The sequence below is a fragment of the Plecotus auritus genome (assembly GCF_963455305.1).
Source record: "Plecotus auritus genome assembly, chromosome: 14".
NCBI classification, from domain to species: domain Eukaryota; kingdom Metazoa; phylum Chordata; class Mammalia; order Chiroptera; family Vespertilionidae; genus Plecotus; species Plecotus auritus.
In genome coordinates, this window is record NC_137780.1 from 3,021,961 (window position 1) to 3,047,538 (window position 25,578).

A 25,578-nucleotide genomic window follows, 5' to 3' on the forward strand; every position below is an offset into this window, starting at 1 on the left:
AGCCTTTACTTCCACGTCTCCTCTAAGGGAGGAGACCACACATCACTGTCCATTCCGGCACGGTGAAGTCTAACACATGGGTAACAACAAAGGCTTGTTCCTGGCACAGAAAAGCAGTCACAACGCACTGCCTGCAACAAGGGTAAGTAAGGCTGTGCAGATGCACCTGCTAACACGTGCGCGTGGAGATGGACCGTAAATGGAAAGAGGCTCATTGGGGCGAGTCACTGCTGTCAAAGTTTGGAGTCTGCTCTGTACGCACCCCCTTCTCACTCCTGCCCACGGCGTTGCTGTCAAAACATTTCCTCTCCGCGCTCGTGCCTGTTAGGCATCCGGTTCCTCGGTCCTGAAAGCCCCAGCCCGGCGCTGCACCCTCAGAATTCCTACCCACTCTTCACAGCCTATTCACGCGTTCATTCACTCATTCGAGAAAAAATCTGCAGCATGTCCACTCCACGGCCAAGCCTCGGTCATGAAGCCTCCCCTCACCCCCCAAGATCCTGGTGACCCGTCAAGTCAGCCTCCTTCCAGGCAGGCACCGGGGCCCTGAGAATTTTCCTGTTTCTCAGACTAAACCCGAGTACTCTTTAACCATTAAAACAAACAAAAGAAAGAAAACCAGTTAAAACTCCAAGCAAATGTAATTATCCCTGCAAAGCCTTCTAACAAGAGAAAAAACACACACACACACAGAGAGAGAGAGGGAAATCACAAGAATGCCGCTTCATCCGCAGGTCACAAAGCCCTGGAGACCAAAAAAAGCGGAAAACCTCAAAACCAGCCCACACACGCCATCACCTCCCTCCCCCGGCCGCTCAGCGACGCTCCACTAAGCCCGACTCCCACCCAAGCAGACCCGACGAGCAGGGACCTTCCGGCCGCGGGGCCCTCCGACCCCAAAGGAAAACACCAACGGGAGAGAGACACCCCGAAAAGGCCCAGGCGACTTCAACTTTCTGCACGGCTTCAACTCGGGGCGCCCCACGTGGATCGACGCCCCCCACCCCCACCCCAAAACATGTCTCTCTTCCCGGCATCACACACCCCGTTCACTTCGGACCTGGAGCTCCCCGGACCCTCCATTCGGGAGCCCCCGCCTTCACCTGCGACCGCACCACCTGCGGGACCCGCCCAAGGGGGCCAGGTCCCGACCCCAGGGCCGGCCCCGTCCTCGCTCCAGGGAACCCCGAAAGCGCAGGAGCCCGGCCGGGCGCCGCGAGGGCGGCAGACACACTCGCGACCCGGAGCGAAGGAACCAAAGTCAAGAACAAACAAGGGGCGTCCCCGGAGGCGCGTCCCGGGGGCGCACCCCGCAGCACCCCCGCGCCTGGCCAGCGCTCCATGCAGGTAGCTCGGGGAACCGGGCAGGTACGCGCTGCCCAAGCACCTACAGGGGTGCAACGGCTCCCCCTTGTTCTCCCCCCGCCACCCCGCGAAAAGTGCAACTTGGGCCCCGGAGAAACTTTTCACACCCCCCGCCCGCAGCCCCCCGTGTCCCCACCCCCAGGGGCCCGGGGGGAGGGGCCGGCACCCAGGTGCCCGGGGCGCCCGACTCTGCCCGGCCCCCCGCAAACGTACCCCCACACCACATAGTTGGTCTTCACGTTCTTGGGCCAGGAGAACTCGCCGAAGATGACTTCGTCCCCCTTCACCACAATCTCCTTCTTCTGGATGTTGTACTGTCGCAGGACGCTGAGCACGTCCGCCATCTTCCGCCCCTTCGCCGCCGCCGCCGCCGCCGCTGCCGGCTCCGCGCACCGCCGCCGCTCTGGCCTCGCCCGCCTCCGGCCGCGCCTGCCGCCTCGCTCGGCTGCCGCGCCTCCGCCTTCGCCGCCGCCGCCGCCGCCGCGCACCCACTGAGGCCGCCGCGCTCGCCGTCGCCAGTAAAAGGGGCAGGAGCCGCCCAGGCCGCCGAGGACCCCGCGCTAGGAGGCGAGGCCCCGCCCCCGGCTGCCCGCGGAGAACGCCTGACTGCGTGCCCCCCCAGCGCCACGCCGCTCCGCCGCCGCCGCCAGGGGGCGTGCCCGTCGCCCAGCAACACGCCCCTCCCAGCCTTCCGGTCCGCAAGGTGCGGACTCCCAGCGCGAAATTCGCGGCGCAGCGGACGCCGGCGCGCACGTATGACGCACGTACAGGGAGCGCGGGCGCGCACGTACGACGTACGTACGGGGAAGTCACCGTCGGGCGCACGCGCGGAGCACTACCTCCTGTCCCCTCTCCCGCTCCACGCCCCCTTCTCCCGCCCCCAAAACGGTTTTTGCTTCTGGTTTGGTTCCTGGCGCTGAGCTCCTAAAACCCATGGAATTCACTGAGCGGTGCAAGTCTTCTCTTATAGCAAGGCCCGCTCTGCTGTGCATGCGTTTAGGTTGGTGGGGTGATTCCTGGAAGGTCCCATTGCAAAGGCCATCCCTACTGTAGGAAAATTAAATTATGACATGATCGCTTTACCTCATAATGGTCTTTATCTTGTAAAACAATTTGAGGCAAATGAGGTGAAATTCGACTACAAAACCAAGAGAACACAGTAAATTTCCTAAGTAGCTATATGTTTCTAAAATACTGTGTATTTTTATTGATTTCAGAAAAGAAGATAGAAACATCAATGATGAGAATCATTGATCACTGCCTCCTGCACGCCCCACACTGGGGAGCCAGCCCACAACCGGGCATGTGCCCTGATGGGGAACTGAACCCCGACCTCCTGGTTCATAGGTCAGTCAATGCTCAACCACGGAGCCACGCTGCCCGTCCGGCCTCAACAGCTATCATTTTATAAAAACAAACCGAGCCCTGACCGTTTTGGCTCAGTGGATAGAGCGACGGCCTGCGGACTGAAGGGTCCCGGGTTCGATTCCGGTCAAGGGCATGGACCTTGGTTGCGGGCACATCCCCAGTGGGAGGTGTGGAGGCAGCTGATCGATGTTTCTAACTCATCGATGTTCCTAACTCTCTATCCCTCTCCCTTCCACTCTGTAAAAAATCAATAAAATATATTTTTAAAAAAATAAAAACAAAACAAACCCCACAGCACTGAAGGCAGCATGCCTTAATGTTTAAAGGTCATTGTGGGTTTATGAAGAATGACGTCACGCCTTTGGGATATTGGTTTTTGCAGCTCACTTCCACCCTTTCCTGAAGTCAGGATGCATAGCCCACTTGCAAAAGCGGAAAGAGAGCTGTCAAAAATTCTAACTTTTTTTACCTTGGTAACATGAATCTTAAACTGAGCTACTTGAGCATGAAGGATCAAAAAAGGCCTGGATTGTTCCAATACTTGTTGCGAGTTTTAGGCATGCCATTGGACCTTTGACCTTAGATTTCCATGTCCGCAGTCGATTAAAACAAAGGCCCACCCTGTCCGCTCACGTAGCCTCCGCCCAGGGCCATGGCTGTGCAGCAGGCGTGCCATTAGAAAGAAGCGCTGGCCTATTTTTAAAGCCATGGCAACACGCCTCTGGGCTCCTTAAGCTTCATCTTCGCATTGCTTTTATTTTGAAGCCTTTGGCATGAACCTTCTACATTTTCCTTTTACTTGTGAATGTAAAACCCAGCATGCCCATGACTGCCGTCTATGGGCTCCAGATCCAGGGCCTTTATCTTAATGGCCCACGTAGGCTGTGATGTCAGCGACACGGAGACCTGTCCGACAGGAAGTAGCGAGGCCGCTGTCATCCTCAGGTAAGCATCCAGACACTCGGGCTGTCTGGACAGTCGTTCCTTTCCTCCTCAGCCTCACCGGGATGTTGGCCACCGTCCCACGCGCTGCGCCCACCTGCCTGTGAGCCTTTGGGAGCGGCCCTACCCCGACAGAACCAGGTGCGGGGCTCGGACAACACATGGAGGCCAATAGGTGAGAAGTTGGCAGGCAACCTGGCGCCTGCGTACACGTGGGAGGGACTCGCCCGGCGTCCACACTCCTGGCCGCCTCCCGCGGGCCAACCGTGGGGAGAAGACTCGCGGCGGCACCCACGACCCCTCAGCGGCGCCCATACCTGCGGCGACGCTGTCAGACCGGAGGGGCGGGGCCCGGAGTGCGGAGGCGGGGCCTGCAGGCGGAGGCGTGACGGAGCGCGCGGGGCGGGGCCAGCTGGCGGAGGCGTCGCGGAGCGTGCTTGGGCGCTGTCATGCGCGCGGGGGCGTGGCCGCGTGCAGGGGCGGGGCCTGCCGGCGGAGGCGGGCTCTCCCGGGTCGCGTTTTCCTGTGTCCCCTTGGTTCGCTGTGGTCCTGCAGTAGGACCATGATCTGGCGCCGTTCGGTCCTTGCGGGGACGCGGCTCGCCCGGAGCGGGAGCGGCTCGGCGGGCCGGCTTGGCGGGGCGGCCTCGAGGTACGGGGCGCGGCCGGCAGGGCGGGCTCAGCGAGGCGCGGAGACATCGCGCCTCTAACCCCGGGTCCTACCTGGGCCCCGAGTCCATCCAGCTGGGCCCCAAAAGGGTGCGGAGAGGATGGTGCCCTGAGCGCCTGAAGGGCCCTGGAACCCAGGGTGAGAACACTTGAGTCGCGTCCGCTCGGACACTCCCTCCCCAGGGGTCGCCCTGTGGGGTTTCAGCTGGACAGGGAGGAGGTCAGTCTGAGTACCTCCCGAACGCTGCACGGGACGTCTCGGGCTGGTTGCTGGCTGATGCGTCTGCACGTTGTTTGCTAACGCTGCCGGGAGGCAAGGGGGCGCTTCCTGCCCAGTGGCCGCGTCTCCGTCTCCGGGGATCGGGCTGCGACCTTCCTGTTGAGGTCGCCTCGGGCTGCCCCGGGGACAGTGCTGCCCCTGCGCTGCCCGCTCCCCAGAACCATTGGCTACGGGCCGGCGCGGAGGCCCGCTCTCACGGCCGATGTGGGCCCGCCCCGCGGTCCTGGCCGTCCTGACAGCGGGCACTTCTGTGCGGCCGCTGTGCATCCCTGCATCCGCCTGGGATCTCTTCCCACCGCTTCATCCGCCAGCTTTGACCAGTTTGCAAGACTGGGAACCCTGGAGCTTTCCGTGCTGAGCTGGAAAGGCGCCCATCACCGCGGTAACTAGATGGCCGCCTGCTCATTGAGGCCCCCCGAGGGTGTGTGTTTCCAGCGACTTGTGCCCCTGGGACAGTTCGCCTTTTGCCTGCTCAGCGCGTAGTAGGCGCTCCAGGCCCCTGGCGTGACTCGAGGGGCTTCGTTGTTGGTGGAGGGAATCTCACCTGCAGTGTTGCCTTTCCCTCTGATGAACCGCCACCTTCACATTTCCTCGTAGGATGGGGAACAGCACGTCGTCGCCGTGGGGGAAGCCGGCAGCTGCTCCCGTGAATCAGATCCAGGTGAGTGGGGTGGGAGGCGGGAGCAGGGGTGCTGTGCACAGCCAAGTCCAGTGAGCTCCCGTTAGGACATCCCTCTGGTCTGCATGTCTTCCTTCGCTGGCAGCCGCCAGGACAGTCCTGTTCTCCTTCCCTGTCCCTCACCACCGACCAGGACCACCCTCATCACAGTTCCACCTTCCACGTCTCTGGCGAAAACAGTCTTCACGCACAGCTGTAATGTAACCGCAATGCGGGGACCTCCTCTGAGGGAGCTGCCTCTCTGAAAATAAGGACAGAGTCAGGAGCTGTTCAGCAAGGATGGGCTTGAGGGAAGGAGAGAGTTCCAGAATGTTTGGCCCTGTCCTCTGTTTCAGCTCACCCTGGAATCTCTTTCTTCAAACATGTTTGTTGGTTTTTTTAATTGATTTTAGAGAGGAATGGGGGAGTAGAGATAGAAATATAAATGAGAGAGAATCATTGATCGGCTGCCTCCTGCACGCCCCACACTGGGGATCCAGCCCACAACCCAGGCCTGTGCCCTGACCGGGAATCGAACCATGACCTCCTGGTTCATAGGTAATGCTCAACCACTGAGCCATGCTGGCCGGGCCAAAGCCTGCCATTTAAGAGAAATGATGCATCAGTCCTCACCACTGACAGCTGAGGCAGGTGAGGAGTTAACCCCTGAACACTTACCGAATGTCTGAGAAGTAGAATAACAGCGAGGATGTGCCTGGTCTGTGGAACCAGACGCCCTGGGTTCAAATCCCAGCTCTGCCGCTGAGTAGCTGAGGACCACGAGTGAGTTATTGCCCTTCTCCGGGCCCCCCTCTCCTCGGTGTGGAGTGGAGAGAACGGCAGGACCTCTCTCAGGACTGGGGGAAGCTTCACTGAGCCGGTAAAGGTCACGTGTTGAGCGCTGTGTCCCCGCACACAGCTGTTTGCTGTCTATGAATTGGCTACCGCTGTTAGGGCTCCGTGCCAGCACCTCCCATCTGTTGCACCCTTTGTCCCTAATAGTGTTCCTTTGAAATGAATACTGTTACCCTCAAGCCACCGATGAGAAAGGAGGTGGTGGAGACTTAGTCCGAGCCCTGAATCAGTCCTGAGACCCCAACATTCATACCCTCCCACAGTATCACCATTTCTTCCCAACAGATAACGTCTGGCATTAAAACGATGTGTTTGTTTGATTCCAGGAAACCATTTCTGATAACTGTGTGGTGATTTACTCAAAGACATCTTGTTCCTACTGTCACATGGCCAAGAAGCTTTTCCAGGACATGAACGTGACCTACACAGCGGTGGAACTGGACCTGCTGGAGTGCGGGAGCCAGTTTCAGGACGCGCTTGCCAAGATGACTGGCGAGAGAACCGTGAGTCCGTGCTCTCTGGTGCTTCCCCCGCAAAGTGGGTGCTGACCCTCGTGTTAGGAAACAGGACCCGCACATTCTCTGAAAGTCTTACATTGATCAAGAAATGGCAGATCTGGGAACCAGACTCACAGAAGAGGAAAGAGGGGAGTTAATTCGTTTTATTTTTATCCTTCAAGAGCGTGTATTTGTGTATTTGACTAGACCAGTGGTCGGCAAACTACGGCCCGCGGGCCACATGCGGCGCGCCGAGGACATTTATCCGGCCCGCCGGGTGCCGCTGCCTGTCCTGCTTAGCAGCCGACGCGTCCCGGGCCCACAGTGCGCATAGGAATTTGTTCATAGTTTTTTTTTAAACTATAGTCCAGCCCTCCAACGGTCTGAGGGACAGTGAACTGGCCCCCTGTTTAAAAAGTTAGAGGACCCCTGGCTTAGAGAGTCAGATGGTCCTAAATTTAAATCCCAGCTCTGTCGTTGACTGATTTTGATCTTGCACAGTGCCTCATTTCCCTCCAAAATAAGGCTAAAACTGTAACTCGGTGTGGGAAGACTGAAATAGGTCATTAGGGAAAGAGCTTCCTTAGTGTCGTGCCCGGCCCATAGCGGTACCCAGACTGAGCATCCGTCATTATTACGCGCAAGGCTGTCTGCTGCTGACACTGGCTGACACCTCATCTTCTGTGTATCCGACAGGTGCCAAGAATATTTGTCAATGGGACTTTTATCGGAGGTGCCACCGACACCCACAGGCTTCACCAGGAAGGGAAACTGCTCCCACTGGTCCATCAGTGTTATTTAAAAAAAAGCAACAAGCATTTTGGCGACAGTGTTTGAGGAGGTCTCAATATGTGAACAGGCTTCAGGAAAACGTTGTTAAAATGATGAACAATAAATGGCTGTGGAAACCTCATCTTCCTGCTTGCCATTTTTTGAGCAAAAGAGATGGTGTTTAAAACGGGAGGATGGGAGTTGTGTCTAACGAAAAGGAAAGGATGTGTTTCATTGGGGATTTATATATGAATTTTACAGAGATTTGGTGTTCTTTATTATGTGTACTGTTCAGGAGTTCACTCCTTACCTCTTACAGGGATTAGTGATGAGGACTGATGTGTAATTTCTCTTTAAAATGTCAGGCTCTCTCTCTCTTGCCGAAACCGGTTTGGCTCAGTGGATAGAGCGTCAGCCTGCGGACTGAAGGGTCCTGGATTCGATTCCGGTCAAGGGCATGTACCTTGGTTGCGGGCACATCCCCAGTGGGGGGTGTGCAGGAGGCAGCTGATCGATGTTTCTCTCTCATCGATGTTTCTAGCTCTCTATCACTCTCCCTTCCTTTCTGTAAAAAATCAATAAAATATATTTTTAAAAAAATAAAATGTCAGGCTCTCACTGATACAGTTGTGAGCGTGGCAGGGACGTGTCCCTGTCCTGTGTTGCGACAACAGGCCCTCCCACTTAGTACTTACTCCTGGAGTCAGAGAAGCATATGAAATTGGTAAGATGGAACGAAACGTATCCCAGAAAAACAAAATCACACATTTAAGGACTTAGTGGTTCCGAAGAACAGAACATACCTATGGGCAGGGTGAAAAGAGAGAAAGCAGCCCCCATGGAGTCCCATGTGCTAAGGCAGTCCACGTCTCCAACAGAGACCTAACACCTAAGACCTGAACTAACCGCAGCTCCAGCCCCTCCCAGGAACGCATAGGTAGGCGGTCAATCTGGAATCTCCCCGTCGGCACATGGGGAGGCCCCCCCTAGACACCCCCGCTCCCCCAACTCTCCCCGGTAAGCTTCCTTTCTCACCCCTCCTGCCCATAAAAGCCGTTCATTTTGGGCAGATCTTCAACAGAAATGAGGAGGAGGAAAACGTCAGCCTCGTGTGAAACAATTCAGAAACGTACTGGAGTTACTATTCGTGCTTAACAAGCATTTTCCTAGGCCCGTGTTTGGCAAACCGCGGCTCGCGGGCCACATGCGGCTCTTTGGCCCCTTGAGGGTGGCTCTTCCACAAAATACCAAGGCCTGGGCGAGTCTATGTTGAAGAAGTGGCGTTAGAAGAAGTTTACGTTTAAAAAATGTGGCTCTCCAAAGAAATTTCAATCGTTGTCCTGTTGATATTTGGCTCTGCTGACGAATGAGTTTGCCGACCACGGACCTAGACGATCCCACAGTCATAGGGACCGAGGACCAGGTGCTGGGAAGAGAGAAGCTACCCAGAGAGAGGAAAACGGATTTTAGGAGAAGTGGGGTGCTTCTGCCTTGGGGTCAACGCGGACCAAGGGGGCCTTGGGACAGTCCGGCAGGAGACAGCTGGCGGTGGTTTGGGCTCCCCACATGGATTTATTAAATTGCCATGGGGGACCCTGATGAAGCAAGGCCTGGGACTGTTTCATTTTCGCGTGGTAAGGTCTAACACTGGAATGCGGCTGAAGGGAACCAAATTTTTGCCACCCGGGAGCTGCTTTTGGGGATACTGATTTTTCAGCCGCTTATTAAGAAACAAAAGACTCAGAACTGTGGACGCTTCCCCCCTTTCCTGCCCAAGAGATTCAGAAAGGCCTGCTTCAGGGAGGCCTGAGGAGTCGCCCCCACCTAAGCTGAATTAAGTGAGCAAGTGGAACAGGGCTCAGGCGGGTGCCTGTTAGCCACACACCCCAGGTCCCACTGGTTCCCAGTCGCCTGGCGGGGACTTTCCCGCCACGTGCGTGCAGCTCTTCCTCAACTCGTGGAAGCCCCCATCCTCACTTCTGAAACCTAAGACCCCGTTCTTCTTGGTCCAAATGTCCGACATGCACAGCGAACGGTGCCTGGGTGGGGTGGGGGGGGTAGATTTCATGCCTCCGTGAATTCCCCACGCTCAGGTATGAAACTCGGGTGCTCTCCGGTGAGCACGTCTCTGCTCATTTTGCGGGGTGCAGGGGGTGACTTTTGCAAAGTCAGGCAGGATGGGGGCAGGGGGCCAGGGGAACCCAGCCAGGGAGAGAGGGCTGGACCTGGAGCCCCATCCCCAGCCTTCAGGGAGGGGGGGAAAGGGCTGGAAGGGTGACTTCAGTCGATGACTTCATCACGCCTATGGGGTGCATCCCCTATAAAAACCCGAAAGCACGGGTGTGGAGAGCTCCCAGGCTGGTGAACACCGGAAGGCACGAGGCATCCTCCTGCACGTGCGCACCGTGCCAGCTGATGACTCGGGCGCAGTGAGGGGTGAACCATAACTCACAGACAGTATGACCAAGCACTGGATTAACACGGGGCTGGGGCTGGGGCTGGGGCTGGGGCTGGGGCTGGGGCTGGGCTGGGCCCGCCCTCGCTCACCTTGTCACACACGAGCACGGGTGGCACTTCCCGGCTTCTCTCGGGCGCACCCCAATTCGCAGCATCCCTGCTCCTGCCCGGGGGGCCACCAGGGACTGGAACAAGGGGGACCTGCCACTGCGAGGAGCCTCCGCCACCATCCACCTGCCCACGGCGCGGCCACGACGCGACGAACCGGCAGGAGCGTGTGCGGGGGAGGACCTCGCGAGACTTCACAACGAGACTTCACAACGAGACTTCATCACGCGAGACTTCATCACGCGAGACTTCACCACGCGAGACTTCATCACGCGAGACTTTATCGCATGCCCCAGACCAGCGCACAGTTGGCCGGGTTCCTGGGTTCTTCCTCTGATTGTCCATTGGATTTTTCCGGATGCCAGGTGGCCGCAGGTCAGTGAAGCTGCAGGGGAGGCTGGGGGCTGTCGCAGGGTCCGATTGTGGCCCCCGGCCCGGGTTTTCCCAGGTCCCAGCTCCCGTTGTCTGGGCGACTTCCATTTCTTCTTCTCCCTTCCCATGCCTTTGCTCGGCTGCTAGAAGTTACCATAAACGGGATGGGGTAGACAACAGACATTTACACTGAGTGGCCAGATGATGATGATCTCTGAACGCACAATAATGTGGCCACTCAGTGTATATCCTATATAATAAAATAAAAGGCTAATATGCAAATTGTGCCCTCAACCAGGAGTTCAACCAGCAGGCAGGCCGGCCAACCGCCCATGTCCCCTCCCCCTGGCCAGGCTGGCCGGACCCCACCCATGCACGAATTCATGCACCGGGCCTGGCCTCATACTCATACACACATACACGCGCACACACACACACACACACACACACACTCTCTCTCTCTCTGAGTGGCCAGATTATTATGATCTCTGAAAGCATAGAAATCTGGCCACTCAGTGTATATCCTATATAATAAATGGCTAATATGCAAATTGTCCCCTCGACCAGGAGTTCAACCAGCAGGCAGGCCGGCCAACCGCCCATGTCCCCTTCCCCTGGCCAGGCTGGCCGGACCCCACCCATGCACGAATTCATGCACCGGGCCTCTAAAATATACACACACACACACACACACTCTGAGTGGCCAGATTATTTTGCATTCAGAGATCATCATAATCTGGCCACTCAGTGTATTTCCCGCTCTTCTGGAGGCTGGGAAGTCCAAAATCAAGGTGCCGGCTGATTTGGTCCTTGCCGAGGGCCCTCTTCCTGCTTTGCCAAGGTCTTGCTATGTCTTCGTGGCAGAGAGAACGCAAGCTCTCAAGCCATCCATCACCAGGGCTAAGACCCAGTTACCTCCCAAAGCCATCATCTTCAAACACCATTGCATTGGGGGTGAAGGTTTCAACATATAAATTTTGGGGAGACACATTCAGTCCGTAACACCTTACCTTCCAGCTTGATAAAAGTGTAGTATGTAAGAAAAACTGGATGTGAACTTTTTTTTTTTTTTTTCAGAATCATAGGTTAGAAAGAATGACCAGTTTAAGAAGAGTGTTAACTTTTTTTCTCAGTCCTCCTATGTTTAATGTTAAGATCTAAAAGATAAACTGTTTACTGAGGCCCACTACTAATATTTTTTTAAATAGGCCATTTGTTTCCTCATTTTGTCACAAATCAATTTACACTTAAACTTCCAATTATCTCATTGGGAAGCTCAGAATCTGTTGAGGACAAAAGGTGTCTTTGGTTTAAGTGTATCTGGATTTAATTGTGTTCTAACTAATTTATATTATAAAAGACACCAGATAAGCAATATTTTTAAAGTCAAGTGTTCCTCTTAAGGTTTAAAATGGTTAAAATGTTTTAAGTCGTTTTCTTCATCTATGGAGAAATGTATGGTTTTTGATCTTCCTTTCTCCCTGCAACTGTTGACTATCGTCTTTAAATAGAGAACCTAATGTTCAAAGTTTTGGTGGGTATATTCTGATGTAACTTGGTTTCACCCTCTGCCTAACTTCCAGACATTAAATGCAACTAATTCATAACTTATCTTTTTTTTTCCTAATTGTTCCTCGGGCATGTTTACATTAAGGCTATATGACATTCTCTAGAGAGGAGATTGCCTTAAGTCAGTCCAAACCTGTGGTATACAAGAGAATTTTTCATTTTTGCTTACTTACTGTAAGAATATCACTTCTTGAGAAATTTGTACTTGTGGGTACAGTAGCTTTAGGTATGATACCTCCGTGGGTGATCCTGTTTTTATCATTTAGATATGGCTTTATTGTGTTTTGAATGATGCTTCTCTCACTTGTCAAGATCCTCAAATTCATTCAGGGATTCTGCCTTAAAAATTCCAAAATGATTTTATAATTTTTGAAAGATCTCAGAAAATTAGGGGGGGGGGAGCTTCATAAAATGGTATTATGTCATTTGTAATGTCCCGCTTATTTTAAAAGATTAATGTTTGTTTATAGCATTTCCTCCTTTAGAGTTTGAGATTCTTTTTCTTTTTGGTCCATCTTCTGGTGGAGGAAGGGTGTTGGGGCGGGGCCCGGAGTGCGGGAGCGGGGCCTGCAGGCGGAGGCGTGGCGGAGCGTGCGGGGGCGGGGCTTTGAGCGGGGGGCGTGACTGAGCGTGCGGGGGCGGGGCCTTGAGCGGGGGGCGTGACGGAGCGTGTGGGGGCGGGGCCTTGAGCGAAGAACGTGGTCGAGCGTGCGGGGCGGGGCCAGCTGGCGAGGCGTCGCGGAGCGTGCTTGGGCGCTGTCATGCGCGCGGGGGCGTGGCCAGGCGTGCGGAAGTGAGGCCTGCCAGCGGAGGCGGGCTCTCCCGGGTCGCGTTTTCCTGCGTTCCCTCGGTTCGCTGCGGCCCCGCGCTTGGACCGTGATCTGGCGCCGTGCGGTCCTGGCGGGGACGCGGCTCGCCCGGAGCGGGAGCGGCTCGGCGGGGAGGCCTCGAGGTACGGGGCGCGGCCGGCAGGGCGGGCTCAGCGAGGCGCGGAGACATCGCGCCTCTAACCCCGGGTCCTACCTGGGCCCCGAGTCCACCCAGCTGGGCCCCAAAAGGGTGCGGAGAGGATGGTGCCCTGAGCGCCTGAAGGGCCCTGGAACCCAGGGTGAGAACACTTGAGTCGCGTCCGCTCGGACACTCCCTCCCCAGGGGTCGCCCTGTGGGGTTTCAGCTGGACAGGGAGGAGGTCAGTCTGAGTACCTCCCGAACGCTGCACGGGACGTCTCGGGCTGGTTGCTGGCTGGTGCGTCTGCACGTCCTTTGCTAACGCTGCCGGGAGGCAAGGGGGCGCTTCCTGCCCAGTGGCCGCGTCTCTGTCTCCGGGGATCGGGCTGCGACCTTCCTGTTGAGGTCGCCTCGGGCTGCCCCGGGGACAGTGCTGCCCCTGCGCTGCCCGCTCCCCAGAACCACTAGCTACGGGCCGGCGCGGAGGCCCGCTCTCACGGCCGATGTGGGCCCGCCCCGCGGTCCTGGCCGTCCTGTCAGCGGGCACTTCTGTGCGGCCGCTGTGCATCCCTGCATCCGCCTGGGATCTCTTCCCACCGCTTCATCCGCCAGCTTTGACCAGTTTGCAAGACTGGGAACCCTGGAGCTTTCTGTGCTGAGCTGGAAAGGCGCCCATCACCGCGGTAACTAGGTGGCCGCCTGCTCATTGAGGCCCCCGAGGGTGTGTTTTTCCAGCGACATGTGCCCCCGGGGCAGTTCGCCTTTTGCCTGCTCAGCGCGTAGTAGGCGCTCCAGGCCCCTGGCGTGACTCGAGGGGCTTCGTTGTTGGTGGAGGGAATCTCACCTGCAATGTTGCCTTTCCCTCTGATGAACCGCCACCTTCACAATTCCTCGTAGGATGGGGAACAGCACGTCGTCGCCGTGGGGGAAGCCGGCAGCTGCTCCCGTGAATCAGATCCAGGTGAGTGGGGTGGGAGGCGGGAGCAGGGGTGCTGTGCACAGCCAAGTCCAGTGAGTTCCCCCTTGGGACATCCCTCTGGTCTGCATGTCTTCCTTCGCTGGCAGCCGCCAAGACAGTCCTGTTCTCCCTCCCTGTCCCTCACCACCGACCACGACCACCCTCATCAGTTCCACCTTCCACGTCTCTGGCGAAAACAGTCTTCACGCACAGCTGTAACGTAACCGCAATGCCGGGACCTCCTGTGAGGGAGCTGCCTCTCTGAAAATAAGGACACAGAGTCAGGAGCTGTTCAGCAGGGATGGGCTTGAGGGAAGGGGAGAGTTCCAGAATGTTTGGCCCTGTCCTCTGTCTCAGCTCACCCTGGAATCTCTTACTTCATCCATGTTTCTTTCTTTCTGTTTTTGTTTTTTAATTTTTTTAAAAAATATCTTTTATTGACTTTTTACAGAGAGGAAGGGAGAGGGAGAGAGAACTAGAAATGTAGATTAGAGAGAAACACCAATCAGCTGCCTCCTGTATATCCCCCACTGGGGATGTGCCCGCAACCGAGGCACATGTCCTTGACTGGAATCAAACCCAGGACCCTTGAGTCCGCAGGCAGACGCTCTATCCACTGAGCCAAACCAGCCAGGGCTGTTTTTTAATTTTTTAATTGATTTCACAGAGGAACAGGGGAGTAGAGATAGAGATATCAATGATGAGAGAGAATCATGGATGGGCTGCCTCCTGCACACCCCACAGTGGGGATGGAGCCCACAACCCAGGCATGTGCCCTGACCAGAATTGAACCGTGACCTCCTGGTTCATAAGTCGATGATCAACCACTCAACCAAGCTGGCTGGGCTCAAAAGAATTTTTTAAAGGAAAGCAAATGACAGATTTGAGTCCCTAGAAATAAAAGCTTCTGCAGGATGAGAGACAGTTAAAAGACAAATGACAGATTGGGATAAAGTATTCATAATACATGCTTGATGTCTGGTACACACAGTCTCTATAGATCAGTGAGTAAAGACAACCAATCCAGTGGGATACTGAGCAAATTATATGACGGATTATTCAGAGAAGAAGAAATATAAGTGGCTAATCAATATGAAAAAAATACTCAAGCTCAGGGAGAACTGGAGAAAATGAAAGGTACAACAGCAGTGAGCTACACAATTTTTTTTCAGATGCCATATATTATCTATCAGGCTGGGGGAATTGTTCTGGCAAAGATGAGGGAAAATATAGGCTCTCTCTAGCTCTGTTAGTAGGGATACAATATGAGGAGTTTTGTGGGGTTTTTGGAGGGCAATTTCACATTGCTTAGCTCAATTAAAAATGTATAAATTCTTTGTCTTAGAAATTTTATAGAGGTTACTACTCCAGGAAAATATTGGTATACTTTGATAAAGACAGATCTGCTATTTGTAGCATAGGTTTGATCTGCTTTGAATTAATTTTTATATATATGCATGTGGATATCCATTTTCCCAGCAGCATTTATTGAAACAAGCTGTCCTTTCACCATTGAATCTTGGCCCTTGAAAATGCACCTATTCCAACGTTAGAAGCATTATTCACGTTAATATATTTTCACATATGAGCCCAGGAATTTTCCTTTTTAACTTCTGCATGTGTACATTCATGTAAAGATGGGTGGGTATGGAAAAGTCTTCTGTCCAGCTGTCCTAGGGTCACCCACAAACTGTATGGGGCCTGGGAATATTCCTTGTGGCAATGTGCTCATCTTTTACAGCCTGTTTTCATAAACACAGTGGATGGAGCACACATTTCTTACAGTCTAAGCTCACCATCGTGTATAGTTTTATTCAAATACTAGTTGTCTTAAAAGCAAGAGTTACAGAATTGTATTCTGTTCTTTATTTTGTGGGACATTGTTATATCCATTCTTCATTATTGAATTTTCTGATGTGGGGGAGTATATCTCTATTGTTCATTTCCAAGAAATTAAATGTGAGGAAGCATTTAATGACTTGCTTTAGTAGAGGCTTGTGTCCTAATAACCAGTCAGGCTCCAATGGATTGTAATTACTGTTGCATGAAATTACTTTCCTCTTAATATTGTTTACAGTTGTATCTCTTGAATTTCCTTGCACAGAAGAGTTCCAGTCACAAATGCTAAGATGAAATGCAGAAATGAAAGCCGCACGTCCGTGTCAGTATTCTCAGATGTGATTAGCTGTACTTTATCATGTGTTCATGCTACTGACCTATAAAAAAAACTAAAAAGGGTAACACATCTGGGACCTGCAGCCTGGATACTTCTGCGATGACCTGGGACGTCCCAAGGAGAGATTTTATCACAGCCCATTCACACCTCATCTGAGCCCTCCGCCTGGATTCACACTCACTTCCTTCATTAGCACTTGTCACCGGACACTCTGCCTCCCGGGATGGCGGACAGTCTCCCTACAGAGTTTGACGTAGTCATTATAGGGACAGGTTTGCCGGAATCCATCCTTGCGGCTGCATGTTCACGAAGTGGACAGAGAGTTCTGCATGTCGATTCGAGAAGTTACTATGGAGGAAACTGGGCTAGTTTCACCTTTCCAGGATTGCTCTCCTGGTTGAAGGAGGGTGAGCAAGACCGCGAGGCTGGGGACGGAAGCCCTGATGCCTGGCAAAGCCTGCTCCGTGACGCAGAGGAAGCCATCGGTCTGCGTAGGAAGGATGACACCATTCAGCACACAGAAGTGTTCTGCTACGCCCACGAGGACACAGGCGACAGTACTGAAGAGATTGATGCTTTGCAGAAAAAGCCTTCCTTGGTGGCATCTAGTACCGTCACCAAACCTCTGGATTCTGCATGCCTGTCCGAAGACACACACTCAGACGGCACTAGCCCCGAAATGCCTGCCAAGGACCCTCCACAACATGATGGGGAAATTTTACCGGAAGTAACCGATGGAGAGGAAACTCAGGTGGCAGAAACAGATTGTGGAGATAAAACGGGTACACACCCCGTTTCAGATGGAGCTAAGGATGCAAATAAACCTATGGTAGAAGACAGCACGGATCAACCAAAGAGAAACAGGATTACTTACTCTCAGATAGTTAAAGAAGGCAGGAGGTTTAATATCGACCTGGTCTCAAAGCTGCTGTATTCTCAAGGCTCGCTGATTGATCTCTTGATCAAATCCAACGTTAGTCGCTACGCTGAATTTAAAAATGTCACCAGGATTCTCGCATTTCGAGAGGGGAAAGTGGAACAGGTGCCTTGCTCCCGAGCAGATGTCTTTAACAGCAAAGAACTCACCATGGTAGAAAAGAGGATACTGATGAAGTTCCTGACCTTTTGCTTAGACTACGAACAGCATCCTGGTGAGTACCAGGATTTCACACAGCGCCCCTTTTCAGAGTACTTACAAACTCAGAAGTTAACCCCCAACCTCCAACATTTCATACTGCACTCGATCGCAATGACAGAGCCTTCCTGCCCCACAGTAGACGGCCTGAAAGCAACCAAGCACTTCCTTCAGTGCCTTGGACGGTACGGCAACACGCCGTTCTTATTCCCCTTGTACGGCCAAGGGGAAATCCCCCAGTGTTTCTGCAGGATGTGTGCCGTCTTCGGTGGAATCTACTGCCTTCGCCATAGGGTACAGTGCCTGGTAGTTGACAAGGAGTCTGGAAGATGTGAAGCAGTCATAGACCACTTTGGTCAGAGAATAAGCGCTAAGCATTTTATCGTGGAGGACAGCTACCTCTCCGAGGAGACATGCGCAGGCGTGCAGTACGAGCAGATCTCCAGGGCCGTGCTCATCACAGATCAGTCCGTGCTCCAGGCAGAGTCCGACCAGCAGATTTCCATTTTGACGGTCCCCCCAGCGGAACCGGGCGCGCGTGCCGTTCGGGTCACGGAGTTATGTTCTTCAACCATGACGTGCATGAGAGACACCTACCTGGTGCATCTGACCTGCCCATCTGCTAACACAGCAAGAGAAGACTTAGAACCAGTGGTGCAGAAATTATTCACCCCCTACGCAGACACAGGAATAGACCAGGGAGACCTTGCGAAGCCACGGCTCTTGTGGGCTCTTTATTTCAACATGAGGGATTCCTCGGGGGTCAGCAGAAGCTCTTACAGTGGCTTACCTTCCAACGTTTACGTCTGCTCTGGGCCCGACTGTGGACTGGGAAACGAGCACGCGGTCAAGCTCGCTGAAACCCTTTTCCAGCAGATCTCTCCAGGAGAAGACTTCTGCCCCCCACCTCCAAATCCAGAAGACATTATCTTCGATGGGGATGACAAGCAACCCGAGGCTCCTGGGACCAGTGATATCATCATGGCCAAGCTAGAGTCCTCCGAAGGAAGCCAGACCCTGGAAAGCCCAGGGCAGCATCTTCAAAATTAGGAAAAAAAGGAAAGGAAACTGGAAATGCTGCTTTGGGCCTTCGTCCTAGCATCCGAATGTTCTCGTTTAAAGGACAGTGTCCTGTATGAGCAATTAGGAGTGGTTATGTGATGAGTTATGCTATTAGTCACTGGATGTCTGTTAACCTGTCCGTAACTGATTGATTAGTTATTGGACTGATTTTGTTTGTTTCAGAATGTACTCTGTGATCCAGAACCTTAAACAGGGTTAGCTTTATGTTAGTATTGGGTGTATAGGTGAGGGATCCATATTAGCAACTGTGCTTAAAGGAAGGTTATATTGTATCTGCTAATGATTTTCAGATTTTAATCTTGCCTACAATGACAGTGTCTAAAGGATATTTTACTTTGCAGCTAAGACAGTTGCTACCACCTCTGAGTAAAACACACACACAGGAAATTATGTGGGTCTTTTGTATATAATATAAACATATTTATGGTAGCAATAGCAACTAATGCAAGTGCCAATATAGAATACATTTGTCTAATTAAAAGACTAGCTTTGCATGATCCTTGATTTGTGAAGGTCTGATGTTTGCAATGTCTTACTGTTGAATTCTCCTAATCCACGCTGGTAACCCAGAAGGCAGCGGCAACACCACAACCTTCTGACGTTAGAATAAGTGCCAGGAAGTCCAGTTACGAGGTGAAGAGCTCATTCTTGGGAGGTCCCGTCAAAGAAAACGTAGGGGAGAAGATTTGTTCTGATTAAATATTTCAGAAAATTTCTGCAGGACCCTGGCACCTAAAAGAATTTCCAACCAGTAACTCAGGCAAAAAGAAAAAATAAATTGCTCCAGATACTTCAGAATGACCGTTTTGAAACCCCCAAGGAGGAGCCAAGTGAGTCCACGTGAACCTGGGGTTCACTTGCCCAGCCTTCGCAGTGAGGGTGAGCATTCCTCCTTGCCGACTCGAGCACCGTGATTCGCAGCATGAACTGCAACTGACAGGAGTGAATCTGAGCAGGACTTCCCACATCCCTTTGGTTGTGTCCCGCCCCCCAAATAGAGAACCACCTTCATCATCGCTCTGCCTCTTGGCTGTTCTCTATTCAGGGGATAGAAATGCATGGTTTCCCAGACCCACCCGGAGCGGTAAAGCTGTTGGTCCAGTGATGGAGTCCAGCTGTGGAGCCATAAGAAGAGGTCAGCCTCTCCCTCCCAGTCCCCTTTGCATCCCCCAGTGAGAATGGGCATCCTGGAGGGAGGGAGCCCATCAGTGGGAGTTTCTGTTCCGGAAATGAGCCCTGACTGTGTGCTGGCCTCTTACCGTGCTCTCTCATTGCGGCTTCTCAACCCTGAGCGGCAGATGTTGTTGAATACGTTTTCAAAGCGGAAATCAAGACTTCATTCATCATTTTCTCTGAGTCTGGTATGTGGAAGAGCCAGCGTTGGAATCCAGGCTTCGTGACTTCAAAATCCTTCCATGAACGTTAACTTAGAAGAATGCAGATTCCATAGGAGGAGGGCAAATGCCCCGGAAGTCAGTCTATTGTTGCTTGGTGAAGGGAAGGAGACAGAAATTGGTCTCCGCTCATTAGTGAATCGGAGAAACGGGAAGATTAGGAGTAAAAATAAAGATAGCTCAGAGCTATGGACCGCATTGAGACAGAATTGGGCTAAGTTTTAACAGGAATGCTTTTTAATCATGTATCTTTTGATCTGAACGCCATGTCATGAGAAAACAGATGTACTAAGCCAAAAGATGCTCTTAGTCGTTGGTTGCTGTTCTATATGTGGAAAATGAAACAAGAAAGATTAAGTCACTTACACCTTACTGAACATAGAGAAGTCATAAATTGGCATTATATGTTTTTTGAATATAGCAAAGTGATATTACTGGGTGGATCCTAAATTTTAAGTCCAGCCAAAATGCCTGAAATAAATCTAAAAATTTGTCTTTAAAATGAAAAAGAATTTAAGATGATAAATAAGATGGACGTGAAGGTAATCCAGACCTATTGAAAAAAAATTGGCAATTTCAATAAGAATATTCATAAGAATTTGAGAAAAGGAACAGTGAGAAGTTGCAAAATATGGTAGAGCCAAACATAATGGAAACAAGAGAAAAGTGAAGTTATGACCAATACAAAGCCTTTAAAAATTACGGAATATTATAACGTAGTATAATTTTTGGATGAGTTGGAATCTTACTCTAATGGGCTTATTGGTGTAGTTTTTCAAATGTTCAAAGAATAAATGATATCTGTCATAAAAGATGATAAGCTTATATTTGCATTTTGAGGCAAATACGGCCTCAGTACTAGAAGTCAAACATTTTGAAAAGGGTCTCATTCTGAACAGATGCAAAATATTGTCAAATAATACACAACAAATAAAATGCAGGCATACCTCATTTTATTGACTTCGCTTCATGGCACTCTGTAGATGTGTGGTTTTTTTTACAAACTGAAAGTAAGACCCACCACTAGCAAAAAAGATTATGACTTGCATTTTTTAGCAGTAAAGTATTTTTGTGGACATAATGCTGTTCACACTTAATAGTGTGAACAAAGTGTAAACATAGCTTTTATATGCACTGGGAAACCAAAAAAATTCATGTGACTTCACTTTATTGTCATCTACGCTTTATTGTATAACCAGTCCCACAACATTCTCTGAGGTATGCCTGCAGCTAGTTCCTATGACTCGGGATTACAACAGAGCAGATTAGTAAAAAATTCAAGCTATTAACTACAGATAACTTTAAAAATCTGAACATTTATCATGCATATTTGATTTAATTATCTCTGGTCATGACTTTGTTGGTTTCTCATAGTGTGATAAATAAAATCAAGAACTAACATCTTCCCTCTTGGGGAAATATGTAGGAAATATTTCTCAAGCAGAAATCTAGCAATCTTGACACAGTTTTTACGTAGGAGCTTGCAATGAGCATTCCCAAAATGAGAGACAAGAGCAGAAAGCAGCACAGTGTTCTCTGGAACATGGCTCTGTAACTAGTGAAACTTACAGAACATACTGACAATAGAAGACTAATTCAAGAAGTTGCGGGATATGCATTCATTTAAAACGAATCTCATTTCTAGACTCCAACAGCGATGAACTAACATTTAAAACGTTTGAATATTAATATACACTGAGTGGCCAGATGATGATGATCTCTGAACGCATAATAATCTGGCCACTCAGTGTATATCCTATAGAATAAAAGGCTAATATGCAAATTGTCCCCTCGACCAGGAGTTTGACCAGCAGGCAGGCCAGCCAACCAAACATGTCCCCTCCCCCTGGCCAGGCTGGCCGGACCCCACCCATGCACGAATTCATGCACCGGGCTTCTAATATAAATATATATACACACACACACACTGAGTGGCCAGATTATTATACGTTCAGAGATCATCATAATCTGGCCACTCAGTGTATATGAACCATTTAAGGAATATTATACAATTACATTGGGATAAATTAAGACGGATGCTTCTATAGAAGCAGGTGGGAGGAACTGCACCCCGGTGCAGTAGAAAAGAAGGAATAGGGAGTCTGAAAACCAAAATTACGGTCCTCACCTCACTACTTACCTGTGGTATAATCTTGGGGAAATCACTCCCAGCTTCTATTTCATCATCTATAAAAGAGCTACGTTGCAGCATTATTCTGAGGATTAAATCATATGTGAAATGTCCAAAGGAATGGCAGCAGGTGACTTTGATATGTAGCTTTACTACACTGCCACTGCACACTCCTAGTGGATGCTTTAGATAATTTGACAGACTTGTGATAAATGACTTAGGAAAATAAGCAAGCCAAGATATGTTTTTTTTAATTCAGGGGAAAAAATGGGAGTCTCATACTTCAAATTCTTAAAACGTGCTATTAAGCAACCTTTCTAAATATACTATGTACTGAGTAGAAAATTTAAGACTAATAAGCCAATTGGAAAGAAATACATACTAAGGGCAGGTGGAAAGACTAGCTAGATGTCAGTATGGAAAAAGAAATTAGATCCAAATCATATAATAACAATTCATTCCAGGTGAATTAAAACGTTAAATGTCAAGGTAAAAATAAAAACACTGCATTTCTCATCCCAATAATGGTAAAAAGGAAACTTGATGGCAGTGAAAATCTTTATTGACAGGTAGATGAGATTAAGTAAATGAAAAAATGTACTAAATAGAAGAGGAAGATGAGATGGGTTTTTAAAAAGCTACTTGCATTATATATGGATCAAGGGCTTAATATTTTTTAAAAGGAGAGATGCAAGTCCATAAGGTTTTCTACTCTACCAGGCAAATTTATTGAAAGGATTGGTACAAATGAAAAAATACAAATAAATTCTTAGGATGGCATTCAGATTTCCTGGTATTAAAAATGCAAATTGAAACAACTTTGACCTAATTTCTACTAGTTCATGCTAGTAGCAAAAGTTTTCAACTGCATGTTCCGCATACCAGTAGTAGTATTCTATTAGTAGATTTTAAAAGAACTATTTAGAAAAACATAATAAGAGCTCTATAACCACTATCTTTTGATAGATCTAACTCATTTTAAGAAGCATATATCCAGGAAAATAAAAGTAAAAGATTAATTGTATAAAGATTTCTAGTAATTACATTCATTTGAGTTTTTTTAAGCCCAATAATTGGGAAATGTATAAATAAGATTTTGTATATTGCTATCAAAAACTGTTATGTAGACAAATGATATTTATATATGTAAAATTGTATGGAAAAGTGTTTAAATAAGACTCAAAGTGTTAGAACATAAGTTGTATTTACTGATATATTCATGTACATTGAGAATCAAAAGAAAATGTGATTAATTGGAATTTAACATTAAGAGGTCTTTATTTTTTTCTGTAAAATACTGATGTGTGCAATGAAAAATAAAAGATTAATGGTATAATGGTATACTGATTTGGTGAGAAATTATTGATTCCTTGTAAAGTTCCAAAATTCTTCTTTAGATGAAAAAAACATGTTTAAATATTAAATTCAAAGGATAATCTCCAAAAATGTTGATGTCAAGTTTTACAGCTCTTGGAAGCATTCTTGGTCAGAATGGATGTATTATTGTAGCGGTTACCAACAGAATAACGAATAAGACATCTCTGTACCTGAGAATCATTCTCTTGGAGGACATACATACCTTCTACCTTATGAGGACTACGATGTTTTCTATCCATCAAACTCCCCATTAGAACTGTCACCACCCCCTTGTGGCAAAGAAAAGAAAAACCAAATAACCTAATTCGGGGTATCATTGCAGGGATGCCAAACCCTTGTATTAAACAGCTGGACACAAGTAAAATACTGCCAATCAAATGGGAGATCAGTCCATCCTTTCCGAAATCTACTTCAGCTAACGTTCAGTTCATTGAGAAGTTTCCTGACATTAACCAGACTTTTCTGTCTTGCGGGGGGAAGGAGAGAAGAAGATATATGCAAAATAGGGCCCCAGAAACCTGAAGCACAGAGCTAGGGAGCGGGAAGTGTGAGAAACGGAAGGAGAGAAACCCATAGGAACGTTCCAGGACCAAGAGCTCTGACGAGGATTACGTTTATTGACCTTCCTCTTGGCAGGACACATGGAAGCCATGCTCCTACTGCAGGAAGCAGCTGCTTCCTGTTTGAAGACTTAACTTTTTTATTTATTTTAGTTTTCGTGTTTTTACCTCGATTGTAACGAGGCGCTGTCTCCAGGACCCCTCTTCTTTTTTAACCAACAGCCCAGTGTGTTCACATTTCAACAACAGGGGATGCCATACCTCCCTTCCCGTGAGGCTTGACCAAAGAAGCTGAGCGGTTGCATTGAAAGGTGTTGACTCCAATGTGAATCTCATGATCGCTACGTGGGTAGGAACACCGCCTTGCCCCCCGACAACTGTGTTTTCTTACGTGGACCTCAGGGTGACTGTGTGAGGTAAGCAAGGGCAGGGATTTATGTCCATTGTCCAGCGAGGACTGGCAGGAATTAAGTGACTTGCCTGGACTCCTAGTAAGCGTTCCTGTCCATTAATTAGAGTTGAAATGTGACTGTCCTGCTTTACCTTTGTTCGAAATAAGGCGAGCCCCCCCCAAGTCAGGGGTCCTGGTAGAACACAAGACATCCTCGGGAACCAGGCAGCAGGGCAAACATCTTTACTTCTACATAGAAGGGTGCGCGCACATGGTCTGGAAGCACGTGCACACCCAGCCGGCTGGCTGCCTGGGTTTATAATCCTTTACGCACGTGACCTGTTCTTTGCTCTTGACTGGAGCTCAGGTGCACAGTCTTTGGCGATTGGCTACTTCAAAGGGAGGGGTTGGCCTTTGCTGTTTCAAGATGGCAGCCCCGCCGAAACCGGTTTGGCTCAGTGGATAGAGCATCGGCCTGCGGACTGAAGGGTCCCAGGTTCGATTCCGGTCAAGGGCATGGACCTTGGTTACAGGCACATCCCCAGTAGGAGGTGTGCAGGAGGCAGCTGATCAATGTTTCTCTCTCATCGATGTTTCTAGCTCTCTATCCCTCTCCCTCTCTGTAAAATATCAATAAAATATATTAAAAAAAAAAAAAAAGATGGCAGCCCCCAGGGGAGCTGCAAGCCATGCGGCCAACATCGCGGCTGCCAGGTCATGCAGTCCAAAATGGCGGCTGTCTACACTGTTCTTTGACAGAAAAAATGACTTGTTTATTCTCACACCTTCGTTACACAGAAGAATGCATGTCACATAAATCACTACGTTAAAAATGGCAGCTTCTAGAACAGCGGTGGGCAAACAACGGCCCGCGGGCTGGATCGGCCGTTCGGCTGTTCTATCCGGCCCGCGGAGCCGAAAGAGCGGAGGGTTCTCTTGCTCTCCCCTCCGCTCCTTTACTTTGAATTTATATTAGTTCACACAAACACTCCATCCATGCTTTTGTTCCGGCCCTCCGGTCCAGTTTAAGAACCCATGGTGGCCCTCAAGTCAAAAAGTTTGCCCAGCCCTGCTCTAGAATGTTAGAATATAGTTAATTTTCAGTCAATGAAAAGAAAATTCATAAATTCAAATTTGTGTAATTAAAGTGGGCCAACTTATGTGGGAAGAGGGAGAAAGCAGTTGATTATTTAGGCTCACACCTGAAAGCAAAGAAAACTTTTTTAATGTCAAGAGCTTCATTTCTTTCTATTCAGCATCTTTATTAGTTCCTGCTGGTGTCCCAAAATCTTGACATTTGTTTGTGGCTAAATATATATCTAACCCTTAATACACTCTAACAACTGATATGAATAAATGGATTCACACTGAGGAAAATAAATTATTCTGGATTCAGAGGTGCAGGGTGGACAGAATGTGGTAGGAAGATAAATACCTGTTTGTAGTGCACTCAGAAGGAAATGCATCTAGGCATTTTGCAGTGTGTTTTGTTTTTTTTTAATACATTTTTATTGA

The 25,578-nt window shown here is 50.0% G+C and overlaps 3 protein-coding genes across 7 annotated transcripts in view; 2 read left to right on the forward strand and 1 right to left on the reverse strand.

Moving 5' to 3' along the window:
• Positions 1–1,843, reverse strand: part of CDC73 (cell division cycle 73) — a 63,716-nt gene extending 61,873 nt beyond the window's left edge. The window contains exon 1 of the mRNA XM_080651172.1: positions 1,579–1,843. Within this exon, the coding sequence (XP_080507298.1) occupies positions 1,579–1,709 (131 nt within the window). The 5' untranslated portion in view covers positions 1,710–1,843. The remainder of the gene's footprint in view (positions 1–1,578) is intronic.
• A 2,277-nt stretch (positions 1,844–4,120) lies between these two features.
• Positions 4,121–7,997, forward strand: GLRX2 (glutaredoxin 2). 2 transcript variants are annotated; one of them, XM_080651174.1, is made up of 4 exons: positions 4,121–4,326; positions 5,221–5,284; positions 6,463–6,639; positions 7,330–7,997. In XM_080651174.1, exons 1-4 carry the CDS (start codon positions 4,238–4,240, stop codon positions 7,468–7,470), a joined length of 471 nt encoding a protein of 156 aa, XP_080507300.1. In that variant the 5' UTR covers positions 4,121–4,237; the 3' UTR covers positions 7,471–7,997. The 2 variants fall into 2 exon arrangements, with proteins under 2 accessions (XP_080507300.1, XP_080507301.1); XM_080651175.1 differs by having other exon boundaries at positions 4,176–5,005.
• Positions 7,998–12,679: 4,682 nt separating this feature from the next.
• On the forward strand, positions 12,680–23,076 carry CHML (CHM like Rab escort protein). 4 transcript variants are annotated; one of them, XM_080651205.1, is made up of 3 exons: positions 12,680–12,862; positions 13,756–13,819; positions 15,921–23,076. In XM_080651205.1, the coding sequence occupies exon 3, from the start codon at positions 16,216–16,218 to the stop codon at positions 18,175–18,177; it is 1,962 nt and encodes a 653-aa protein (XP_080507331.1). In that variant the 5' UTR covers positions 12,680–12,862; positions 13,756–13,819; positions 15,921–16,215; the 3' UTR covers positions 18,178–23,076. The 4 variants fall into 4 exon arrangements, with proteins under 4 accessions (XP_080507331.1, XP_080507333.1, XP_080507334.1 ...); XM_080651207.1 differs by having other exon boundaries at positions 12,728–13,099; XM_080651208.1 differs by having other exon boundaries at positions 12,728–13,018.
• The last annotated feature ends 2,502 nt before the right edge of the window (positions 23,077–25,578 follow it).

Bases quoted from the DNA above. Each gene is read 5' to 3' on its own strand.
- GLRX2 (XM_080651174.1), top strand. From the start codon at position 4,238: ATGATCTGGCGCCGTTCGGTCCTTGCGGGGACGCGGCTCGCCCGGAGC. The intron at 5,285-6,462 runs GTGAGTGGGGTG...GTTTGATTCCAG, and splicing joins CTCCCGTGAATCAGATCCAG to GAAACCATTTCTGATAACTG. The intron at 6,640-7,329 runs GTGAGTCCGTGC...TGTATCCGACAG, and splicing joins AGATGACTGGCGAGAGAACC to GTGCCAAGAATATTTGTCAA.
- CHML (XM_080651205.1), top strand. From the start codon at position 16,216: ATGGCGGACAGTCTCCCTACAGAGTTTGACGTAGTCATTATAGGGACA.